At 30.9% G+C, this 27,029-nt stretch overlaps 1 protein-coding gene across 2 annotated transcripts in view; it reads right to left on the reverse strand.

The window, feature by feature from the left end:
- Positions 1 to 91: 91 nt before the first annotated feature.
- The window catches only part of LOC141456171 (sodium/potassium-transporting ATPase subunit beta-2-like), a 44,161-nt gene continuing 17,223 nt past the window's right edge, over positions 92 to 27,029 (reverse strand). Inside the window, exons 2-10 of one of the 2 annotated variants that reach the window (XM_074131913.1) lie at positions 26,556 to 26,747; positions 26,282 to 26,470; positions 25,876 to 25,988; positions 9,534 to 9,674; positions 7,645 to 7,764; positions 6,799 to 6,980; positions 5,769 to 5,876; positions 4,684 to 4,852; positions 92 to 3,509 (exon numbers count right to left, since the gene is read on the reverse strand). In XM_074131913.1, coding sequence (XP_073988014.1) covers positions 3,406 to 3,509; positions 4,684 to 4,852; positions 5,769 to 5,876; positions 6,799 to 6,980; positions 7,645 to 7,764; positions 9,534 to 9,674; positions 25,876 to 25,894 — 843 coding nt within the window. In that variant the 5' untranslated portion in view covers positions 25,895 to 25,988; positions 26,282 to 26,470; positions 26,556 to 26,747 and the 3' untranslated portion in view covers positions 92 to 3,405. The remainder of the gene's footprint in view (positions 3,510 to 4,683; positions 4,853 to 5,768; positions 5,877 to 6,798; positions 6,981 to 7,644; positions 7,765 to 9,533; positions 9,675 to 25,875; positions 25,989 to 26,281; positions 26,471 to 26,555; positions 26,748 to 27,029) is intronic. The other variant, XM_074131912.1, reaches the window with a different exon arrangement.

Genomic DNA, 27,029 nt, shown 5'->3' on the forward strand with positions numbered 1-27,029 from the left:
AATTTTCTCTTACATGGATCCTCGATTCATTTGCGGTGGCGACACATTGTGAAACTGTTAAATTAAAATTCATAATAAAAAAAAAAATAAATAAAACAATAAGGATTATATATTTTTCTTATTTACAAAATAGATACATTTTACCATGCTTGAAATTTTTGTTGGTTTGTCAAAAACTGAGTTAACTAAATATTTTAAAAAACTAATGATCTGCTTAAATCTAAACTTACAAGGCACAATTTTGTTCATTCTTAAGTGGGGTTTTGATGCCATCTATCTATCGTTCAAACTAAGCTTTCAGTTTTTGTTTTTTTTACAAAATAAAATAAATTACATTCTAATTTTATATATTTTACACCTTTTCAAATCAACTTTGTTGATCAGCAATTGACTTAAACTATCAAATACTCTACACATAAAAATACTTAAATGACCTTTTTTAAAATCGATCGAGCATGGATAAAATATTTCTAAAGACCATTTTCTCTTGGACAGATGTTTTATTTTAAATTAAATTTTAAATGAACACAGTAAATGGCATTTAGAGTGGATAATAACTCTCTTACAATTACTTTACAATTTAGCATTAACTTTACTCTTTGATGTCGATCAAATAACAATAAAATTTTAGTTAAAAAAAAAAAACCAACAAGACTTATTAAGGGTCAAAATATTTTTATAATTTTTATTAAGAGTAAGGTTTTTTTTTCAGCAATGTTTAAAGAAAGTCTTTTGCATACAACTTTACAGTTGAAAATGTAGTTAGGGCGGGAGTGCTGGATTTATCTTTGATTTTATCCGTCGAAGCAGGCATGTATATTATATCCATTTTTTGCACTTTCATCCATTATCGAAGATGGGTTAATTAGTATAATGCAAAGATTTTGACTCGGAATTTCTCTATCTCGCACTTGCTGACTGAGAGAGTGAAGGTGGTTACATGTTGTAAACGTTCTGAAAGCTTAAACAAGTATAAAGTTTCATTAATTTTAATTTTATTATTTGTGCAAAACGTTTCGATTCATTCTCATTTTGAATAACATATATACACACCATGCCACCTCTCTCATCCAGTCAGCAAGTACAGTGCAAGACGTTAGTTAACACAAGCAAAGTCGAAATCTCTACCCAAACTGATCAATTTACCTCTGATGATGGACTAAAGTCTGAAATCGGCCAGGGATACAATAAACATGCGTGCTACGACAGATAATCATAGATATAATCTTTACTATTTGTTTACTCCTCGAAATTTAGAATACTATTGATGCCCTTTCACAAATCGTTTTCCAAGTTATTAGTGAGTATAATGAATGTATCTTATATTTATGAACATAATTGGAATAATGATAAAGGAGCAATTAGTTTGTTTGAAGTTGTCTGTAGTGGCTGGTTTGAGCAAAGGTAAACAAAACTAAATAATTTTGATTTTATAAAGCACTAGTGGATTAACCACATTAAAAAAAAATAATACAAAATATGTCTAACCTTCGGATCAAAGAAAAATCACCACTTCAAGAAGCTATTTACAGCAAATCTGAATATACATTAGGCGTTCCACGATTTTGCCTTCTTTCTTTAGTAAGCTAACACAGAAATTTAGGCGATAAATGTATAGAATACGTTTTGATACTGTAAGAAGTTAAGTGGATGAAAAGAGTTAAGAAAGGAAAACTTTTTAAATTACGAGTTTGCGCTAGATGGAAGCCACTAAGAAGGATTTCCAATGGAGAATATAGCATATAAAGAAAGCAATTAGAATCGTATGAATCTTAAGGTATGGATCGATAATTCTAAGAAAAATAAAATAAGTATTTTTCATTCAGATATTGAGATTTCCTTTTTTGAGAAGATTTTTCGTGGCGGAATCCTCAGCCACGACAAAGAAATTACTGCAGGGTACTGAAGTACCAAGCTAAAATGATATTTCTAAACATCGAAATTTTATTAATGGAAACCTCTTCCTTTTATGAAATTGTTCAAAACAAAATTATGCGTCAATGTAAGAGATATCTCAGGTGGAGCAAGAATGCAAAAAGTCCCTTTTCCAAAGTGTTAAGCCAGTGGGAACACGAGATTGAATTTCGGATGAGAGTTTGCGACGATAAATTGCGAGTCTGCTAGTAAATTGGCCGATATAAACAATTTTAAACGAAGCAGTCATTAGTACTAACTTCAAAACTACATTACTGCTACTTTATTGAACCGGGAGGTTCAGTATTCATGTACAAGAGAGAACAGAGTATCCAACAAACAAACAACGACGGTATGAATAAGTGTAATTAATTGTTGCTGAAATCAGTCGAATAAAAAGCGAATATTATGGAAATGGCTTATAACCAGGAAAAAAACGAATAAACGTGGATCTCCACCAAATAGGCTCAGTGCCGTAACTCCAGCTTTTAGTATTTACACTACAGTAGTGACCATTCCTCCGACAATGGACCTCAAATGCAGAGATATTGGGCGGTAAGCCATTGTCATATCGTACAAAAAAAAAAGAAGTTTTTAAAATTTAGGCATTTATTGACAAACTGTGACATGAATATAATAAACTTAACGAAACTTTATGTTCATTGCTTTTCGAAGAGTAAACAAAGTAGAAAATTTCTGATAATTTTAAGAACATTTACTTAAAAAAATAATCAAATCAATTGCAGTAAAGTTGATAACAGAATGTTACTAAGCTTTCAGTGGCTTCTCTGCATCGACTATTACTGAGAGCAATATTAGAGAATAGAAAGTTGGAGAGCTGGAATAAAAATCTCTGGACACTGCTGAAAAATTCATACCTTACCTCTTACCCTCTTCTTTACAATTTATCTCTGAATGTTTTATTTTTTTCGCTTAAAATAAATTTTTCAGAAATTTGAACTAACTCAAAATATTTAATTGAATCAAATTAAATTACAGTAAAAGAGAAAAGAAATATACTACACAAATTCACTACCCATGTCTTACACGGTTCCAGTATCTACTTTACGAAATTACAGTTTATTTTTTTCAAGTTTTTTTTTTTCGGCAAATAACAATTTGCTCAGAGCATGTGATGGTCTTAAACAAAAAAATAAGAGTAAAAATTGCAGATCAAAATAAATGCGGCAATCAAACCACACTATAACTGTGCATAAGTACTTATTTTCCTTCTTTTTTTTTTTCCTTAAATAAATCTAAATAACGGATTTCGAAAAGTGAAAACATTTATATATATTTGTTTAAAATGCCTCTCGGTTTTGTATTTTAAATAATGTATTTATAGCTATATCGTCACATTACGAATGTTTTTCTTTTTTTGTATCGATGATGTCTTCTTTCATATTTAAGTGTTCTAAATTTTATTTTGTTGGAAATACATAAAAAGTTGTGGACCTTTTCTGCTTTTTGACATAAATATTGTATGCAATATCAGTCAATCATCAGCTCAAAGTGTACACTTCCCAGCCTATCCTTTCGATCGTGGATGATATTTTTAGCCCAAGCTTTGCATTCAATGTTAATTAGTATTCCAGCTGAAATGAATAAAACAAGAAATTAGTTGATATAAGAATGCGATTATAAATATCAAATTCAATTGGCATCAAAGTGCATACTCTCCAGAATTTGAGATTCCAATGTGATCAAAGACGACAGCATAAATCGAACACGGGGAGCATAATATATATATATATTTTTTTAATGCGGGGTCCTCACAATAAATTATTGTCCATTTTTCATTTATTTTCCTCTCTCGAGGGTTCTTGAAAGAAAATTATGAGACGAAAAGAAAAGTACATATCAAGAACGAGATTAATTAGAGAAAATGGGCGCCCGCACGGTAGTCTCGGATTCTAGTACAGGTTGCCTGCCTGTCTTTGAACTACATTATACATCAAGATCCAAGATTTTAAAACTTGATGTTATTCTCAGTATTAAAATTACTCAAATCTTGTTTAGCCACACCATTCCTGCCAATTTTAACCATTGAAAGAATTTTTATCTCAAACTCTCTAGCAACTATGATTACTGGAGTTAGGTTTGTATCAGCTAACTTTAGAAAAGCAAGTTTCTGTAAAGCAAAATTTTGTAAACGGAATCGCTAAGCTATGACTGAGATTAACAGACGAATTATATACTGAGACAATGTAGTAGTGTTGAACTAACTTGTTCAAGTAACACTCAGACAGAAATGTAATTGAAATTACATTAATTGTAATTTCTTTACATGTAGTAATAAAAATGACAAATTACAATAATAAAAAACTAATTTGAGAGCGAGTTGGTGAGCTTTATTAGAATTATGATAAATTGGTATTTATACTCAATTATAAATTCTATCTCAACAGTAAAAGAAAGTAACATTTTTTATACTTAAATAATTATGTAAAAAATTTTATTCTTCTTTTACACAGAACTAGTACTTTTTATTTTGATTTGTTTTCTCTATCTAGTCCTTAAATTAAGTAAATTTTCTTGTTTGTCTCTTTTGATATTTTTAGATATTCTAAAAACTATTCTTGCAAATATTTGCAATATTTAAGTTTAAAAGAGACTAAACAAAGAAAAGACACTTTGAAGGATGCTTTACTAAGCAAACTTTAATGAATTTAATGATAATCGACTTGTTGCAAAAGAACTACTGGAAAAGAGTACATATGTGAAAAAAAAAAAAAAAATGTACAAACAATTAATAATTATAAGACTTACTTTTTGGTTTCTCGAAGAGTACAGCCACAATAGGACTAAGATATCCCTCATTATTCTCATATGGGAAGAAATAAGCTGGGAATCCTGGATAAGGCTTGTAAGTGATTGGCCCAACATGTTCAACATCCGCAGGGGTTTCTCCTTCACAGGAGACCCATATTGAATTTTTCTGTTTAAAAAAAAAAATACATATATATATATATATTTATATATATTTGTTGAATACTCTTCTAAATCATGCTGAGTCAGAAACATTTAAGATCTACGTGATAATAGACACTAAAGTTAATAGAAAGGAATTATTGGGATAAAACAGATTATCATTTAAACTATAAACTGTTGACTTATTTTTTATCTCATTTAAGTAAAGCATCAAAAACCACTAAGACTTTTGTACCAATATAGTATTTAATGGCTCCTAATCTATTGGACCACCAAGTCTCTACCGTCACGATAGACCCAGGCATTTCATTCTGTGCAATTACAATAGTAGTTATGATTTAGCCATTAGTTGATGCAATATGTCTGACTAATCTAATGAAAATTCTATTAATTTCAATATTAATTAGCAATTAGTGAAATGAATATGGTGGGCATGTGTGTTATTCAGATCGCTAAATAAATTGTAAAACATTTTATAAAAATAATGAAATAAACTAAATGCTCAGAACACTTAAACAAGTACTAGATTTCGTTAATTTCTATTTTTATTATTTTTACAGAATGTTTAACCATTTTTTTAATATTTTGAATAACACATATACATACCACGTAACCTGCTTTCTTCAGTCAGCAAGTACAGTGTGAGAGGAAACCTAAGTTCTAAAGTTTTTCTGAATGCTGACATCGGAACCCATAAAAAATTGAATGGGGAGCCATCTCCTTCTGTCTATAGAATTTAAAGGTGGTCTAGCTCCAGCTTGTGAGTATACATATATGATGATGAAACAGATTTTTCTGAGGTATTATTTATCCCAGATAAATTTGGACCTGTCTCAAAATATGAAAGGCCCCGACGAAAAGCTATTTTCTCCTACTCTCTTAAGAGACTCTCTATACCACTCATACTAGTAAATTAGATTTACCTGAAATTCATTTTCCCTCACTAAGCCTTTTATTTCGTGCTTTAAGTCATCCGGCATATTAGCTGGTAACTCATTTGGTTCATAGATTTCCGGCTTCCAGCCAAATATCTAAAAATAAAATCAATATTTTTTAGAAACTTATTAGTGATCAACTAAAAATGTCTCAAGTGAACATCCACTTGACTTCTCTATACTAAATGTTCTTGAAAATTGTAATCTGATAAATCTTGGTTGATTTGATTATTAAACAAACATAAAGTAACGCTTTTTGAGGCGGGCTTTTCGTGAAACCACCGATCAAGTGTGGCGGATGAATAGCTTTACACTACTCAAATTGCTCATTTCACAAATTAAATAAAACTAAGTCGAAGTTGACTTCACTAAATTCACTTTAATGAGAGAAAACTGAAAAAATGTACTCAGTAAAGTGGCATGGTCACTTTTTGGTTACCCGATTTTCTTCAAATTTAGACTTATTGTAATTACCTATTAGATAGAAAATCCTAACGTTACACTGAAATAATTTTAGAAGGAGAGCGATTAACCCGTCACCCTCAAGAGTTCTTAGCACAATTATTCTGGAAAAATATTTCAGATAATGCTTGGGCGCAATAGGATAATAACAAGTTTCATAGATCATACGAACTATTTTAGAGAAAATCTTACAAAACTCAATATTGAAAAATCTATTCAGTAATAAATTTAACCGAAAACTTAATTTTCGTGTGTCCTTGAGGCATCTAAACGAAATAAACTCACAGGCGCGTTTTCGAACTAGAAATACCTCAATATATATATATATATATTTTAAAGGACGTAAACTTTCATTCGCAAATCTGTCAAGAATTCTGATGTCCTTTCTTTTTCACTTATCTTTTTTAAGATGAAATTAAACAGTTTTGAGACGAAAAAAGTTCACCAAAAGAAATTCAAATGAATATATCAATTATGTTTCTGGACGAATTATACGTTAAGAAGAACATCAAACAAACTCTTACACAAAGTAACAAAAATAAATAATAATAGTTACCCTATTCAATTTCAAAAATATACAGGGACCTTGCAAATGGTAATTGAAATTGTTTTCTGGAACACATGGCATCAGATTCTTCACATTAACACTGCAAACTTTTCCATCTGGACGTCCTTTAGCGAAATCACAAGAATCTATGTTAGCTCCTCTACCAGCAGTGTCTCCCAGAACTCTGTAAGCTGTAATTAAAAGGAAGTATTTAATTATAAGTTAAAATAGAATCAAATTTTATATATATAAAAAAAAGCACCAAAATTTTTGTAAGAAAAAGGTAAATAGTCAGGATTCATGTTATATCATTTGTTAATAAGTGAGTAAAATTATGACATTTTATTAAATAATTCGTCAATCTTTAAATTGTGTTTGAAAACCCTAATTTAAGATATGCAATGACGTTACTAAGCCTTCAAATATAATGAGGACGGTTTTCCATTGCCGTAGAATACTTTTTTTTCATTTTTTATGTTTGTATTATAATTTCTTTTCAAATAAAGTATTATTATTATTATTATTAATAATATAATGAGGAAAGCTTCTTAAAAGTCATTCAAAATATACATATATTTTATTAATAGGAGTTGTAGGGTATTCTACCTACTCATTGCCTTCTTGCATAAAGAAAATGTAATAAGCTAGGGTTAATAAGGTTAACTTAATATAAAATTCACTGTTACTTGAATAGGTATTATTAACTTTAAACAAAAAATTTTAAGAAAAAAATGTAAAGAGAACTCTTTTGAATTCTTTTCATTTTGGATAGTTTTTTTTAATTCTTTATCTCTTTATCTAGAGTTAACTGAATTAAAGGTGTATAACTATCTACAATTAGGAAAAAGTACTTACTTTCCAAAAATTCTGTAAGACTGTCAGTCCAATATGCAAAATCTTCTTTGCTTGTACCTTTATACCAGATTAACGTGCTGAGACTGTTTGAATCATTTGGCATTGGTCTAAAGCCGAGACCTAAAAACAAAAAAAAAACTAAGAATCAGTAAAATTCTAAAGAAACTGAACAAAATAAAAATAAAAAAGTCTTAGAAAGAGAACAATGTTTTCAAGGTTAGCTTAAAAAGACATCCCTTTAAGAACATAAAAAGGAATAAAAACCTTAGTCCATTAAAGAACCTTCATTTCAATATAAGGTTTTTGTTACTCTACTGATGTGGACGAAAAATATAAGACAGTGAGTCTTATTTTAACAAGAAAGAAAAAAAAACCTATCAAACCTGTTGTTAATTCTAAACCAGATAGGGGAGAGTTGTTTCACAGGAACAATCTAACACATAATATAACTGACCAGAATTTCTAGTTTATAAAGGTGTTCTTCACTACATTTAGCTCTAGCGGAACTTCGGAACAGCTTACGCTTCAAATAAATGAACTGATATTTTTATTGAAGTATGCTAATTGCTAGAAAATTAAACTTTTTATACTAGATCAACAAAAATGAGACGTAATTTAAAATTCATCCACAATGATGTTTCTTTCCACGATTTTCATTAGTTCACGCAATTGCCAAAAACAAGAGTCACATTTCTATTCTACAAAGTGATTTCAAAGCGAGTGATGTAATCCTCCTTAATTTTCTACAAAGAAATTACATTGTTCATCTCTATGGTTAATAGTTTTAATACAACAAAAAACTTATTTGATAAAAAGGAAAGCAAATGGAGTATCAGATATAATAATTTAGATAATCCTCTACGACCGTTAAACAACACATTAGAGTGGGAGACACTTATATTGAGATTTATGTGCACCAGTTGAAGGTGATGATGTGAGAATAGATGCGTGAGTGGGTAACTCTACTATTGATAAAAGAGGAAATTAATGAAGTGCACCCGTGGCAGAGCCGGGCCCAGCACATTATATCAGGATTACATTCGGAGTTCCTTTTACCTTTTAAAAGGAAATATCTATTTAAAAGCCGGCTACATCTCTAATATTTGTGAGAACAATGAACAAGTAAAACAAATAAGTCAATTTAAATGCAAAGAACTTTTATTTAAATACTTTTTTGTGTATGTTCCCTTACTTAGTAAGAAAAGGGGTTGCAATGTATCGAATATTCACAAAAAATAAAAGTTTTAAAGTTTTCGGAATTCGAAAAAAAATATATATATATTTATCGTTTCGTTAATATGTGGCTGGGATAAGCAAAATATTTTAAAAACTAAAAGTCTCCGAAAGGTCAAACATTTATGACACTCTTTTTTGATTCGTTGAAACAAGTTTATGATTTTTTATGAACTTCGCATGGATGTCAATCCACCTTACCTTCTATTTTAAAAACCTTTTCTCCGGGAAAGTGGTTCTTAGCGAACTGTAACTTCACTCTCTAAGAGCAATTACAGTTACGCTGCTTATACAATAATTAAGTAATACATCATAAAAGCATTACTAGAATTTGAAAGGCTGATGGATTTTTTAAAAATGAATTTGAATACGTGGGTTTCAGATGAACAACTACTAGAACAAGTACTAGACAAGCAATCTCCTTGAATAGACCAAAAGAAACTCTCTCATCGAACATTTAATAGAAGAAATCTAATCATTTAAAGAAAAACCAATAAAAATTTAACTAGCTTAAACCATTTTTTTTTTTGTATTTCATTAAATGATTTTTTTTTTGGAGAATAGAGAGATGTTTATGATGTAACTGAATTTATTCCCCTACTTGATTAAAAATCGATTTTACCTTTTTAAAATTTAAAATAAATAGTTTAATTTACCTGGATTAGTGCCAATTAAAGAACTATCTAATTGATGCTTGGGAATCCTCGGGTCCAGCGTTAAGTGCAGTATGAACATGAGCAGGGAAAATAAACTGGCCAGTCCTATATAGAATATCAGGTAGAATATGCAGATCTTGGCTGTAAACAAGGACAAAAAATATGATATTATTAATAATAAATTAAAATAAAAACAAATATTTTAGTTCTACCTATTTATTGAAAGTACGTTAAAATTATGCAAGTGTAAAATAAACGCAAAGAAATTAATGAAATAAGGAAATGAATAATGTCCAACTTTCTACTAGGTCTAAAGAAATTGATAAATGCTGCGTAATAAGTTTAAAAAATGTGTCACCAATTCACTTTAATTACAATTATTATAAAAGAGAGGTGGGCGGATAGATTCGGTGCATATGTTACAGCTCTGTATGAATCACACACTAGATGCTAGTCACAGAGATTGTATTTAACAGTTTAATAGAAAATTGAAAATTGATTCAAGGTGGTTAAAAAGAAATAGGAAATAAAGTTAATTAATAAAAATTGGAAAACTTTCTTTAAAAAGATATAAACTAATGACGTTATTAACAACTTAAAATACAAATTATAACTTTTCTGGCTCAAGAAACTAAAAACAGCCTATAGACGTCATGATCATCCCGGGCGTCTCTTAAAATAAACTAGCCGCCACCTGGTATTTACTAATAATTTCTATGTACATCATGACGATAAGTGATGACGCCACTATTATAGTAATTCAAATAATACTAAACTTGAACAACAGCAAGGTTGACTAAACTATTGCGTCTCAAATTAAGTACCTCCATACCACCGACTTTATTATTGAAATGGACTGAGGGCACACGGCGTTATAAGCAGCCCAGACAGAGAACGGCCAAATATTTTATTTTGAAAAATGAGGGGGCTTCTTGGAAGTTATGAAACTCTACCTTAATAGTCCTTCGGCAAATGCGAAGTCAAGGTGCATGACTCCGGATGCTAACAACCATGGAAAGAAACCAAGGCTTCTTATATGCCATCCCACACAAAGCCATATAGCGACAAGGATTTACCGCTGCCATGACATACAGGGTGCGCCAATGACTTGTGAAAGACCATTGTGCCGAATCAATTCAACAATTCATGGGTGAATTTGTACAAACAGTTGGCAGTGAATGCTTAAAAATACACTAATATATCAAGAATTGGTAATTGCAGCAGTTAAAGTAAATCCATATCATTTTATCATTACAAATTCATTAATTATTGCAAGCAGAACCAATAAAGTGGAAGAAACAATAATTACAGATTAAGGTTAATAACGTATTCATGTTTAGGAAGCGAAATCACCGAAAACAAAAAATCGATAATGAAAGGATTATGAATGTCGAAAAAAAGTACCATGACCTGATGATAAAACTTAAGATTTCCATACTGACACTGCATTTAGCTAACGATCTCGCGCTTATTTTGGCTGATTAAATTGTCGTGCACATCTGGAAAGGTAATAAAAACGTCCAACATAATGGTTTTGGGTAAGCACGCAGTAAATTAAAATTAGAAAATCTAAAAGTGTTTCTGAAAATTTATCTCTAAAGAGTGGATTTAATGTAATAACAAATCATTAAAAGTAGGTGTTAAAATTCATTTAGGCTGTTTTCTCGGGAGCTAGTTGAAAAAGTTCTTACCAGACCTTCTGAAAAAATCAGTTCACATTTTTAATAAACATTTGAGATATATCAACTTTTTATTTAAAAATTCAGCCCCACGAAGTGAAATGATATTGCTTGATGTAGGCCGTGGGTTGGACTTGCATTGATAGTCTATAAAAAAGAAAGAAAAGGGAATTGTGTTTTTTAAAAGCATGATTGAGTAATTTCAAACGATCTAGGTCATTCAAGTACACTTTCAATACAATATTCAAACACCCGATAAAATGTAATACCTATTTAACTGAAACTACAAATAAACGGTAAAAACGTATACAAATTTCCCATTAAAAAAAAAAAAAAATTGATATAGTGTGATTGATCTAAATTTCTTGCAAATAATTAGATTACTCAGAAAGAATTAGCTTTGGTTACCTTAAATTCTGAAATGTATTATTAATGGTGTAGCTATCTTCTCTAGAAATCACTTTAACCATTGTTAAAAATGAGTTTTCCTTGTTTAGTGTTCCCATAAAATCGACGAATGGAGCAATAAAATTGACTTAACGTCAATACCAAGCAATGACTAAACCAATGACTTGTTCAATCCTTTATAAATTTCTAGTCCAGCTGCTCTTATCTGTACAATTCTTAAGAGTAATTTTGGCAGAAATGTGTCACCACAATGAACAAATAAAAACATTAAGCTCGCTCTTTTACATTACATTTTTAAAGAGATCTAAGGCACTACTCTAATCCTCCAGTTACCTCCAGAAATGGTTAGAGACTCTTATAACCTTTTCGAAAACAAATGATATACATAGCTAAATTGATTTAGCAATTATAAAATATTAAGAATTTAATTTTGGTCGGAAATGTTAAGAACCATTGAACAATTTTTTATAAAGTGTGCACTTTGTTTAATTGAATCCAAAAATTTTTCTAATTTGAAAGTTTTCTGCCTTAATAATGAAAAATGTTTCATTGTAGAATATTGTTCACCATTTTTGGTGACATCAGTCACATAAATCATTATTAATCCAAAAGGTAATAAGATTATTGCCAATTTCATTCATAATAATTATGACTGAAATTGGTAATAATCTTTCTACCTCTTGAACATTTTTCAGTTAAATTCCAGACATGTTAAATTCTAGTCTAATTTCATTTAAACTCGGCGTGAAATGGTCCTTCTTAATATTTCTGGAATTTTTACAGTTATGTGGGCATCTGGTATCCCCTAAACCTAAGCAAATGTACATATTGAACAGAAATACCTTATTTCATTTTCTTCGCAGTAAGTAAAGGTAGCTAAATGTTCAGTATTATAGTTTTCGGCTTATCCACAAGAAATTACTAGAATTAAACTATTATTGTCTAGTCCAGTGCGCTTTTGGTCGACCTCGAATAGTCTGGCCAGTTGGCCCAATTCTGTGTTGAAATGCTAGCCTATTCTTGGAACTTTTTTTTTGGGAGAGCATCAACATACAATATGAAAATAATGATTGTGAGGTGCCTAATGAATAAAGAGTTCTATCTATCTGTCTAGTAGGAAACCTTGCAGAAAATATGCTAAAAACAGGTTGTACTTTTGGAGTAGTGTCAAAAAAAGAAAAGAAAAAAAAAGTTATGTAAAATAAAAGGAAGGAAAAAATACCCAATAGTAAATGATAAAAGCACGACACTGATATACGGAGAAAACTAAATACTACGTCTAGAAATGTTTCCTTGGAGATTATTGCGTGATCAAGCAGGTGGTTTAGCAGACTTAGAAGACTTGGCATCATTTATAAATTATGATGGCGTCATAGATTGCAAATATATACTTCATCTAAACATCTAGCCAATTAGCCAAGTTCTTTAAAAAAAATAAATAAATAAATGAGAGAGAGGAGTTACATCTGATCGTTCTATTGACCTAATAGGATTAGGATAGTGGAGGTGGATATGTTGCACTCAGGACTTCCTAACTATACGGCCCAATAAAATGTAATTTTATTAAAAGTTTAATGGATGCTTGCGTGCGAGGAAAAAAAAAGAAAAGGATAACACAGGAACGTAAATAATAAATGACATAACATGCGAGTATTTGGAGCCAGACAACTTTTGCGTGACGATGAGGGCAACAAATCTAAAGCCAATAGTGTTGTAAAAAGAAATTATTACTTTTCTATTTTCGCCCCGTCCTTTCGTTCTCCTTATAACTAGGAAAAGATTTTAATTTATAAAAATAATGGCATATCTGGATGTTGGTGTATCATCCACATTCCTAGCCATCTTGAAACTGTTCTATTCAAATTATCCAGCTATGCTGATAAAAAAATCGGAGGAAGTGACATCGAATTTTAATAAAACTTCATTTCTAAGTAACACACCAGAATTAAACAATTACCTAATAAGTGCAAAGTAAAGGAACTTTTCACTTTATTTTCTTAAAAAGTATTTGTCCATAGAGATAACTGGGAGTGAATAAGATTAATTGAAGGTAAAAACCAGATATAAGTACTTACATTAAGAGTGGAAGTATGTTAGTGACCTAAAAATTGCCTTTGGATAATAGCTCTTTAACCTCACATTGCAACCTTGGGCAGAAATCAGTAATCAAAGATTACTGCTGTACCAAGAACATATTGAAAGAAGTGCAACAACCGAAACAGACCGTGTTCCATTGTGCTACCATCTTCACGTTGAAGGTTGAACTCTTCCGTGGTTATAATCATGTGTCTACAATGGTGTTCCATGCCATGCCGCTGCCCTCTTGATTAAGTTTTGTTTTCTTGTTGATATCTTTTGTTTTACTTGTATCTGTTCTGTGGTTAATAGACATAACACATTTGACTTTGTTTATCCTCTCTAATATATTTCTTTCTTTCTTTACTATATTCTTAGAACGTTGAAGTTGACTGTAAGTTTTGGCGAAATTTTTATTTGCTTTGCCAGAACACATTTTATAAAATATAAAAGCTCGTCAAATATTCTAAAGCAGGGTGACAGCTTAAGTCCTCTGCTTTTTAATCTTTTCATGGACGAGATACATCAAGTGTGTAAAAAAAGAACACCCAAGTAAAGGTGGGTAACTGGAGAATGAGGCTTATATATGCTCAATCGTTTCCCTACGATGTGGTACTGTTAGCGAGTTCCAAAGAACATCCGCAGCATTCAGTAACTGAATGGTACGAAGTGCTTAAATGGAAAGGAATGGCCCTGAATGTAAGTAAAAGCAAAGTAATGCACGTTGGAAGGACGCAGGAATCATTTCGGGTGGAAAGTGAAGAGGCATTCAGGGAACAGGTAGAGGAGTTTAGGTACCTAGGAGTTTTGTTTAGCCAGGATGGCAGGATTGATCAAGAGGTGCTGAATCGGGTGGCCACAGCTTCCAAAGCTTACAATCTGATTAGGAATACTTTGGTCGGTAAAAGAGAGGTTAGCAAAAAAGTGAAAATGACCGTCTTCTTCAGTAGGGGACAGAATCGTGGACTCTGCTGGGTAACGGCTGTGGAAATGAGATTTTTCCATCGTGTCGAAGTAAAAACTAAGCGTGATAAATTAAGAAATGAATCAATAAGGAGCAGCTTAGAGGTACTGAACCCTTCGTCACCAAGTTGGAGAATCAGCAGTTGGGGTGGTTTGCAGAAGAAGTGAAGAGGAGAAGATTAGGTGCTTGATGGAGACCAAATCTGAAGGCCGCATACCAAGTTAGGGCTTTGTGGACAACATCAGCACATAAGCGAGGTCAGATAAAGTCATCTATCCAAAGTTTGACAAATAATAGAGAAGAATACGTCCGATCGTTAAAGGCCTAAGCTATCTAAAGATGCTGAAAGGCATAAGTGCTAATACAAAGAAGAAGTCAAATATTCTAGTCAATACAAAACTTGTAAGACAGATACTGGGTTATCGGTTATTTATGAAACATTTAAGTAGATTCTTGCTTTTCTAAAAATGTTGCGGTATCTCCAAAAAAGAGTGCTTGGTAGTTAATAAAAAATATTAATTTGGTCTGCTTAGTATGTGGGTCCTATAAGGATTGCCGAGATCAACATAGACAAAACAAGTAAAAACTTAGCTCGAAAAACAGCAGCTTTAATATTTTCTGCTTTATACAATTTTAGTAAAAATCACTGTTTGTAAAATTCATTATCGATGAGAGTTGTAAACCGTGAGGAACAAAAAAACGTGAAACTGACAAGTTAGTTATTTTTCCCCTAGATTTAAGTTACAGGGCAGAATAATAAAGATAGAAAAAAAGCTTCACAACTAGTAGGCAGATTGTTAAGCAAATCTAATCGGTAATGTTAATTAAAATGAAATTTATTCACAAACACAATCACAATCCTTTATTACCCTATTAAAGTTGGGTAAAAAGTGTTGGAAATTTAAGGGTATTGCATTTGTAGCAGATTTTATGCTGCCTTAATTATCGGAACTTCAAAGTGTAATTTTACATTAAAGAGTTTATTTGGATGAGGTCTATAATTCTTTAGCAACGGTAGTAAATTTTTATAAGTATACGATACCACTAAGAAGCAATAAAATTGTCTTCAGTAGAAATAACTAGAGCTTTATTAGGCTTTATTTTATGAATTTAATAAATATTTTAAGAAGCGTAATCTGCATTAATTAGCTTTTCACGATGGCAGATGAAAAATGCATTAAATTAATAAATTGTTGAAAAAAGGACACCAAGACTTACTAGCTGAGTTCACGGTCAATGTGATACTGTCAGGCCCAACTAAATATAGTAATTAACATGTAAATACTTCCTACTAAAAGGAGTATGAAAAAGTAAAACAGCCCGCAACCAACTGTAATAAAATCGAAATAAAATTTAACATTTATCAATTGTTGAAAGCTTACAAAACCATAGTAGAAACAAATAAATGTAGTCAGTGTTAAACAGTGTTCACTAGTTTTTTCTAAGTAATTTTTTATTTTTTGTCAAATTTTCTAAGAACATTTAGAATTGCAATCAAGATATAAATATAGAAAAATGGAAATTCTTGAAATTCCTCGAGCTTTCCTCCACTAAAACTCTTCTCTGAACAAATTTGGACTCAATTAGGATATTAACCTTGAACTAGACTTCCTAGAGATATCTGCACTGATACGATTGCATAAAGTTCATATAAGTAACTGCAACTTTCAGCTTCAAGTTAATCTTTGTTCCATACACCTTGGCTGACTTAAAATCCTGAACATCCCTAAATAAACATAACGAAGTTTACTGTAAGAAACCTTTGATACAACTTTTAAATTTTACATATTTATATTTGAAATAAAGTTGATATTTATAACATTATTATTGTTTATATCTAGCAAATTTTGCTGTTGAATAGGTGATATAACTGGGTCAAAATTTTTTTTTCGACATACCTGGATCAAACAGTTTCTTTTCGAATTAGCTAAGTAAAGAATTTCATGAAAAAGTTGTACTTCAACTGGGTTGGACATCTAACGAGGAGAAATTGCTCTGGTGGAGCTACATTGCCACGAAATTCTTTTGAACTTTAAAGAAAGGCAGGCAACGAAAGAGATGAAAATTAGGAAGAATTTAACTGGTCCTAAAAGAGACAGGACATATCCTAAATTAAAGAAAAGTGAAATAGGCGGAGACAAATGCGAAACACCAATATATATAAATGTACGATATATACGTTAAGTTTCTATTATGTACTTATGGATAAATTTTATGAAATTATGTAAAAAATATATAATAAAGGCATTATTTCATTAATACTATTCTTAGTTTTCTCATCATCAAGTCTGAACTAGTAAGATAATTTCTATGATTTTAGAAAGAAGATCTTAAAAAAATGAGAATATTATTCATGTACTGTACATGCTATGAACACTGTTTATTTAAGTCACTTGTATATTTTCGTTCAGTACTGCAAAGCAGTAAAATCTCTGCAGTTAGACTAATAGACTTCAGCACTCACAACACTTAGAGCGGTTAAATGAGTTTCGACCAGCCAACCACGTGGAAAGAAAAAGATTTGAAGAAATAATTCTATTTCAAATTTTTGTAAAGAATAATAGTACGATTAATTACTTATGGCAAAATGAAGTGACTAAAGCCATCAAAGTAACGTTTTATAATCTTTTCTTACACCGAGATTAGTTCCCTCAGGCATTTATTTAAATTCTATTCTTCACTAATCAACTATCTGCGAAGAGAACAATAATTGAAATATTTAAAAAGTATTACAAGAGTAGTTTTCTTAAAGCCAGTGTCTTCCTAAAGAATACAGGTATAAATGTCTTCAAAGAATTATTTATTTTCTATTTTGTTTTGAGTCTGATTGATTTCTTTCAGGAGAATGCCGTGTCAAGGTAAGCTTGATTATCTAGTCAACCTACATACTTCGCCTAACATGCCAAAGGGAACAAACAATAGCCTCCCTGACAAATATTATAATTTTAATCAAAGAATGAATAAATTTCAATACTACAAATACTTATGAAACATATTAATCCTAATAAATATTTATATGCTAAATGTGCTCTGAATCTAATTTATTTATTTGTTTTAATGTATTAAAAAAAGAAAGAATTTCTGTCCACTCAAATGTTCAAAACTAAAAGAACCCTTTTAAAATAATCAATAATTGATTCTTAATCAATCATAAATGGGCGGAATAATAGTTTTAGTTAGGGTCAGAAGAATAAACCAAACCATTAACCGTTTGCATACATTCCCAAGAAATTAAAATTGCTTTTTAATGTGGAAAGGCAATTTTTTTTTAATGAAACATTTACTGTAATTCCGTTCTTACTGGAGTTTTTATTAAATTCTTATACGGAAATTAGTTTTCCTTAGTCAGGATTCTGAATCATATTACTTATTCACAGTACGACTGGGTTTTGTATGTAATAGAATAGGGTAAATCCAAATCTTCTAACTCTGAAGGCCCATGAAGTGTTTTACGAGCGTGTTAGGAATGAAAGTATATAAGTTGTTGCAGTATTAGGACTAGAAAGCTTGCCATTTGGTTGAAAACTCAATTTGACACAGTTACATCTTATGATTTTCCTATGAATGGTAGGAAAACGTAAAATATATATATATTATCAAAGATGTAACTAATTTTTAATCCGTAACCAAGGAAACCATCGACTTAAGGCGAGAAGAGCATTTTAAAATAAATTCTCCTGCAATAAGTTTGGGCGCTATTGCACGTATTTCCCCAACGAGGACAAGGTCGTTACGTTCAGTGTGCTGCAGAAACAAGAAAAAAAAAAAAGTAAAAGAAGGGACCGGTTTTTAACCATGAATTAAAAATTACAAATCCCCACAGATTTTTTAAAAGATTATTTCTCTAATGATTTAAAAATAATTTATACGTTCCTGTTGTTTAATACTTAATATGAACATTAATTAGGTAACAGACATTGATCTTATGCAAATTTCATTTCTCAGAAATGAATATCTAGGGCGAATTTAGTAATTTAGTTTTAGAGGTAAGTAAGATTAAATCTACATCAAATCTCTTTATTAAAATATTGATTGGTTACTTTATTCATACGCCTTATTTTTATTAAGTGTAAACATTATTTAGAGTAAATTTAGATGCTGGGGACTGTAGCATTAGCCCTTAGAGCTAAGATTTACGACTGTCTCTAGCAAATATTGACACTATCAGACACCCAGAATCGTTCACGAATACAATCTTGCCGGTACAACATTTAAAATATTATTATAAGCAATGGTAACAGTTAAATAATTTTTAAGAAAAGCGAGAAACATGCAAGTTATATACCTATATACATACGAAATTAAAATAAACGTTCAGAGAAAACAATTGGAGTTATTTTTTGGGGGAGAGGGGGTAATGAAAAGCACCCAGTAAAGGGGAAATTCAAATGAAAAACTTTCTGCGAACTAGGAATTTTTGAGATTCATTTCCATAAATTTAAATAAGTGCAATTTTTGGGAAAGGTTTCGAGAAGTTATGCTTTCCTTAAACGCCCTTTTTGTTATAATTAACCTGTATAGAAGCAAACTCATATTCAGTAAAAATTCCTAATTTGAAGAAAATCTTGGGAAATGTTGCATTGAAAAAGTCCTTCACAGTTTCCATCAATTTTTCTCGGAAACTTTGTAATCTAAAGTGCCTATCAGTTTTATCTGAAACATTTTAATTTTTTTTTGCTTTATTATAAAAGAGTAAAGAGTCTGAAAAGCATTTAAGTTAATTGAAAAAACACCTTTATTAAATAGGTTTACTAAGATTTCTCAACAAAGGTTGCAATGATTTCTTTGAACAAAGAAACACTTAAAAAAACGCTAAATGCACAATAAATCTATATCTTCTATTTGATATACACACAGGTTGATAAACTTTAGGTTTATCATAAAATTGGGTATCTCATTTTGATAGCGAAAAATTTGCAATGTATATGGTTCTTTGCCCTCTATATTTTCAAGGCTAACAAGGTTTGCATCAATTCCTTGACATAAAATACAGCAATTAGGAAATTTTAACAAACTACATATGAGCATGTTTCGCAGATCAGTATTTTTGTGCTAAATTAAATCTTCAGTAAATGAAACCTCATTTATATTAAGTTTTTTTTCCATAATAATTTAATACGCGAGTCCTAATTACAAAAAAAAAATTAGATTACCTAATATTTTTGTACCAAATCTCCTCTAACCACCTGCCATGAGATGTATAAGTGGGTTCTTCCTCATTCTATCTCTAAAATGTATTTGATGTAGATTAAATTCAATTTCAACTTAATTTCTGCCACACTCCAGTGTTAGTGTTACGAGTGTAGAATGAGAGAAATTTTCATTACTAATCTGATGAATCAATTTCTGATAATTGATAAGAATCTGAAATTGGTCTAAAATAGAAAAATTATGAGTGCTATGATGAATAAAAATCAGTGATAAAATTGGTATAACCTTAGGTGGTTAAAGGCGTAATATTAAAAAGCTTACACACTAGATGTTGGATCAATTTTTGTAAAAATTGCCTTAGGAATGCTGTGCTTCCGATTGTTGCAATGCAGGCGAAACCTTATTAAGGCTACGTCCAAATTAAGGCTACAACCGAGATCAAATTATTAATTCTAATTTTCTCGGATAGTCAGGCTGCTCTACGAGCAATTAGTTCCTACCAGGTCAACTCAAGGCTGAAGGAAATTAGTGTCCAGAATAAGGTCTTTCTAGTTTGGGTACCTGGTCATTCAGGACTTAAGGGAAACGAAGAGGCAGACTTACTGGCCAGGGAAGGCTCTGCGGGACACTTCGTTGGCCCGGAATCCTGTTTTGGGGTTTCGAAATATGTTAAGTCTGCGGCCATTAATTTATGGGTGCAGAGTAGGGCTCAGGAAACGGCACTGCACGCGTTGAGCCAGTGTGAGGAGCTTGTCTGGTTAAGGATGTTACTTCTCAGGGAGGAAAAACCAAGGCCTGAGAGCTTTACCCAAGAGTCGTAGGGGTCGCGGTGGCGTAGGCCTTGAGGCCGCCCTAATTTAATTTAATCTAATCTACGTCCAAATTATTAAAAATTCTATTGATACACTAAAATATATCAAGAGAGAGGGAGAGATCATTTGATACCTCTGACTTTGAACAAAAGCAATCTTAAAAAGACTTTCATTTAAAATCAATGTCGAAAATTTGGCATGATTGTCAAAAATTCCTATTTTTATGAGTAAGAGAAAATAAAAGGAGATCTTCGTTGAATTAAACTAAGCAAAGATAATAAAGCAAGAACTATAAGAAATATAATTTATAAAATTAATAATATCTTCTTTGAAAATACCATTAAAATGCTAATAAAATTATCCTTTTTTATTGCGAATTAATATGGCCATAAAAGTGGCAAAATTGGCAAGCTATAAAGATGGAAGACACTAAGTGAATATTCATGTACAGCAGACTAACCCGTGTGTACCTATAATTAGGGTTTCTATTGCTGGCACTTTTTAAAGAGAGACTTGTAAAAGACAGATGGGTATACTGGCAAAACAGTAGAAATTAGATTATCTGGCAAACATTTACTATAATCATTACAGACTGTAAGTAACAAGTCAGGGAAAACATGATTCACCGTTACAGATATACGTCTATAAATAGATCCGCCTGTGCACTATTGGTCTCTCCTTTTCTTTTTATCATCCTGTTCCATGTCTATAATCAATTTTTACAACTTCCGCAATAATATTACCAGACTTTGGCGTATGAATAAGACGAAAGTAATCAGAAGTTTCAGCAGCTATTTACATTTAAATAAAAATAGCTTTTTTCTAGAGAAAAAGGGAAGGGAACAAAAGAATACAAACAAACCGGGGCAAGTCAAAACTAAAGCGAACGATTTAGAGCCAACTATTTCTCTGATCAAATGGATTAATAAAATAGATGAGATGAATATGGTGCAAATCCCTCACATGGATTTTTCAAGAAGTGTTGAATCCTTATTAAGACTGTTGCTGCAAAGATTTAGTGACATAACCGGGAGGTTTTGGTATATATTCTATATCCAACCTGTGTTGAACTGTGGAGCATTTTAGTTGTGAAATTTTTTAGCGCACTCTAAAAGAGAAAATATTAACAGCAATTGTTTGAAATTTCATAACAGTCAATCTGGTAAATGTTACTGACGATACGGTACAGAGTAATGAAGATCCTTAAGCTAGCAGATAAAAGATTACCATCAGTCAACCAGTGTAGCCTTAGAAGAGATTTGCAGAGAGAGAAGACAAGGCACTATATACATGATGAATAGACTGACAAACGACGCTGGGAGAATGTTCACAGTTTTCTGATGAGGTCATCAATGACAAGAACAATAGAATATTTTACATTCCAGTATAGTTATGTCGTCATGTCAACGTACAAGTATACTTAATTTTGTTACAAATTCGAAATATTAATTCTGATTTACGCATTTAAAAATATGTTGAAAACTTTCTAACGACGGATTTAACTTACTCAAAACTTACAATTTCTACAGAAAAGAGTTTTCATTATTTATAAATCTTAAAATGATTCTATTAAAAGAAGCGATACAACACAGCTAACCCAAAAACTCATTAAAATATTTATTCTCTTGAAACAGTTTGAAACCAATTCTATATTTATACAGAATATATAAAAATATATATAGTAAGGAACAAGATTTACGAATTAAGCTGAAATCAATGGCGTATCCTGATTTTTGTATGACCAAAGGCATGCAAAGAAATCTTTAAAAAAAATTTCCTAAGCAAATTATAAGTCCTGCCCACAGTTTTTAAAAATATAATTTAAATGTCCTTGACGGATTGTCACATACTTCATTCCCAAATTCTATTCTTCATCTACAGAACTATTCAGCGTCACGATTTATAACTATAAAAGGAATCAGTCAGTTCGGTTTACGGTTTTGAATTGAATAGCTCTATAGTTTTAACTTATAGATCCGCATAACAACTTAGTTAATAAATATCAAAGTCAGGAGAATCCAAAAAAGTTCGGCCTATTTTTAACAAAGTCAATTTTTTTCACATACGATAGGTATTCGAAAATGTTTCTCAATTTTCGATTATGTTTTCTTGATTAATAAAGATTTAAAAAAAATTAAAGAGCAATATAGGAAAAATTAAATAGTAACCTTACCACTCTAGGTACATTCCCATGACTTGCATTAAGGACTGAGTAAACGTTTAAGCAGAAAGCAGCATACTCATGAATAATAGCATAAATCCATAATATAAACTAAATGTCTTCAAATTCCGTCAATGATTGTTTGGTACGTTTGAATGTTAATGCTATAAGTAATCAACTGCATGGCTGTTATTTTCAGAACTATTACTGTTGTACCTAAAAAGATCGGTTAATTTCAGTTCATTAAAATTCAAACTTCACCTTAATAAAAGAAAAAGATTTAAATATCCTAAATAGGTTTTATTGAACCATGATAATCTCGTCCTAATTATTTCATCCCAAGATACCTTTTCACAAGAATGCAAGAGCGTAGTTATTCTAGCAGCAACAGCAGAGGAAATAGTATCGAGGAATCAAGCATCCTGCGCAGGTGTACAACTGCACTCAAAATAAAAATTCAATTTTTTGTATCCCTTTGCTGAAATGCACAAAGGATTGCACGGTTTTTGTTCGCACACTCACCCAGGGAGTCCTAAGTCTTGAACTTCTACTAAGGTTTAAGTTTTAATGAATCAGTTTTTTCAAAACATTCCTGGCAATTAGAAAGAAAGTCCTATACCTAGCTATATTAATGTTAAAATTAATTATTATCCCAGATCTGAAGCTATAGCTGCGCTAATCTTGATAGAAGAGCGTCTCAGCCAAATTTACCAATCTCTTTTGTTTGAAATTCTTCACATGAAAATCAATTGTATAACGTAGTTCTACTTCTAGGACTGTATGGTTTCTATATTGAGGAAAAGTCTTAAGTAAAATATCTAGGTTCGAAGAAAAACTTTTAGTTTAAGAAATTCGGGCGAATTTTAAAGCCACTACCCTCCCACCCACGGACGAGGAATCGCGAAATATATTTACGATGAAAATCTTTCCGCTTGGCGATTACAAAATTCAAACCTCTCAGGCAGATTACACTAGAGATATTTAAAATTCATAATGAACTATTGAACAAGGTGTATGGAACAAAACTAGCCTGTGTTCTCACACTAGTATTAAATATATTATAATCCTTGAGATGGATCCAAGAATATGTCAGTCTAGACTATTTCTGTACTGTAACTCATAACAGTAGACTCAATACAAAAACCATCAATTCTTTTTTAAATCTACACTTCGATAGTTAGACCTCCAGATTGAAAAAGTGAGTTACTTATTCAGACATCAATACACTAATTAAATAATTTTGATAGTAATATTTTTTTCAAGTATTAATAAAATAATAAAAGGCAGGAGAGGCAATTTACTGATGGTAGAACTTAAATAATTTCAGCAATTTAATTTAAAAAAAAAATCTTAACTTAATTTGAAAAACTCATGCAATTACATTCATAAAATAAAAGCTATTGCTAAACGCTTTTGATTTTATTGTAAGTGAATAAAGTTTGCACACAATAATTTTAACCTATGCTCAAATATCTCGATTTCGTTTAAATAGAAGTTCTGAGCAACAAAAGGTTGGCAGGAACCCATTATGCTTTACTTAAAAAGAAACAAGTAATGCAAAAAAAAAAGTAAAGTAAACAATGAACAGGTAGTCTCTCAACTTCACCAAACATTCCACTTCAGATGTTATCTTTTTTTTTTCTTTACAAGCTCATCATCAATAACAAATAAATTACCCACTTGAAAATTTTAGAAAATAAATCATGTTGAAGTTATATATGTATATATATCTTTCAATTATAAAAGTTGACAACTAATTTCAAGTGTTAGAATTTCTGATGTTTAGAAGTTGTTATTCGTGTGGCACTTAAAATTTATCAGATGCAAATGATCATTTTATTTAATCTTTTCAAAGAAAAAAAACGGTAAACGGATATCTTTTTTTGATCAACTAATTTTACAGATAACGAACAGATTTATAGTAATATTGAAAAGAAAATTACGGAGCTACATTTCAAAACTTCCACGAATCAATTTTTCACCAAAAACGTTTTAAATAAAAAGTATCTAAATCCGTCTTTACTTGCTGATAAGAGTTCATAATATGACCAATTTCAGACTGTCATTTGCCTTATAGAGTCCAATTTTCTCTTAAATAGTTACTGTCATAAGAATCAATCTCTCTAAAAATGGAAGAACTTCAAAGATAATTAATTTACGAACGATTGGAAAAAAAAGAAAATGATTTTTCTTTCTTATCAGGGAAATTAAGAAATTACTTGGTGAATTCATTGTCTGAGTATAACAATTAACATGAAAATATTGGTTAGCATGTAATGCTGAAAAAATATGTACGATTAGAACTAAAGACCAACTAACGGTCAAAAATAGCATGATTTTAAATATTTCCACCACTCCGATAATCTATTGAATTTGTTACATTTCCACAGCATGAAAATTGCCAGTTTCATTGCTAGCAAAGTCAATTTTCAAGTGAGAAAATTCGTTGAATAAAAAACAGCAACCGTAGTATGTTTATTATACTTATAAAGCAATTATAAGTGCCTATTCAGCACTAAAGGACGTTTTTTTTTGACAGAAATATACCAAGTTTTAAGTTCATAGTAATGTTAGTATTTTGAATTCAAAGTGGTAAGCTTGATGCCCACTTCGTCATTCGAAGGATATATTTCTTAATCTCAATACATTTATGGATGTTAGCACTTATGAATGCTAGGGCTTCGAATATTCACAAAGCACTTATTTCAATTTGAATCTAAAAAGGCTGCTTTTGAATGGTGATATTTCGTTATAACAAAACTACTTAAAGCAGGGTTTTCTCTTTTCTAATATTTTGGATTGGCTTAGCAACCGATTGTAATAAGAAGCTTCGCCACTGAAGAGACAGGTTACAGTATTAATATTATGAACTAGATTACCTCACAATTATTCCTTTTCGACACGTCCTCCTACACATTTCCCCATCACTTTCCACATACTTCCCTTTTATGTTACTGTGAAATATGATATGTGCTAATTATTTCTTGAATAATCCAATGTTAAAAATTTGTCTCTGGTGCAAGATAAGGTTTGTATTTGATATTTTCTCAGTCAAACTTAACAATTTTTTCAAGGTTCTTATCTAACATACATCGTATGGGCGGGCACATTGTCCTACAGTATTCTTTCCTTCATCGAACTATGCTTGTAGACTTGGCCAATTCTAGGCTGCACTTTTTTCCTCAAAAATTCCTTTGTCGGAAACTGGCCTTCCAAAAAAAAAAAAGGAAAATACAGAGTTTAATCTTTCAGGACATTCTTTAATTTAATTATTGATAATACTGTAAATCTTTTCATATACATGCACTTATAACATCAGTTGACTAGAAAAGGTGTTTTATGCCCGTTCTCACCTTCATAATACAACATTCACACACAAATGCCCAAATTCAGAAACCATTTGCCCTATACAAAAAATTTTATTTAAAAAATGTGTTTCTAAATGAAAGAACACATTCAATCTAAAAGAACGAATCATAAAGTATGAAAGAACTCACCCCAAGTAGGGAAATATGAGGGAGAACGATGTAAGGTTGCTGGCTGAACATGTTTTTTGGCGTTTTTTTTTTATTCACCCTTTATCACATATTTTTGTAGATGGATAAACTTGTTTTTCTATAAGCAAGCTATGTATACGAGAGTAAACGAGGTCCATCAATTCGGAATTAAAAGCATCGTCTCAAAACCTTAAAGCAAATAAGTCCTACGATAAGTGAACAAAATCGTATGAACATGGCTCGCAAACACAAGTTACCTTCAAGAAGTACTTACTCTACTCGTTAATGATTAACGGAGGTTATGATTCAATTGTCCGTCAGCTGTTTTTATTTATTTTTTACTAGATAGGGCTGCCACTTCTTAAGAGCAATTAAAATTAACAAAATTTATTTTTGTCGATAAGTTGCGATTTACAGTTTTCTGATCTCAATGTGCACAGACGTAAAAAATTATTTCTACGTAATGCTAGAAAGTTGCAAGATAATGATATCAAGATATAATATTTCATAATTTTGCAAATATTCCATATATTCACTTCTAAATATACAGATAATATATCTCTATTCATTATCAACAATTACATATATATATTTCTCTATCATTAAAAAAACTAACGAACAAAATGACCTCAAAAAAGGAAAAAAATAACTAGGCGAGTATGTCAGTATCAATTAGTATTCGTCATAATAGTAAAAATACCACACTTTAGATAATAATTGTAGTAACACATTTCATGAAATTTTTACT

Source organism: Rhodnius prolixus, unplaced genomic scaffold (genome assembly GCF_049639745.1).
Source record: "Rhodnius prolixus isolate KJV_2025 unplaced genomic scaffold, Rpr scaffold_4, whole genome shotgun sequence".
Lineage (NCBI taxonomy): Eukaryota > Metazoa > Arthropoda > Insecta > Hemiptera > Reduviidae > Rhodnius > Rhodnius prolixus.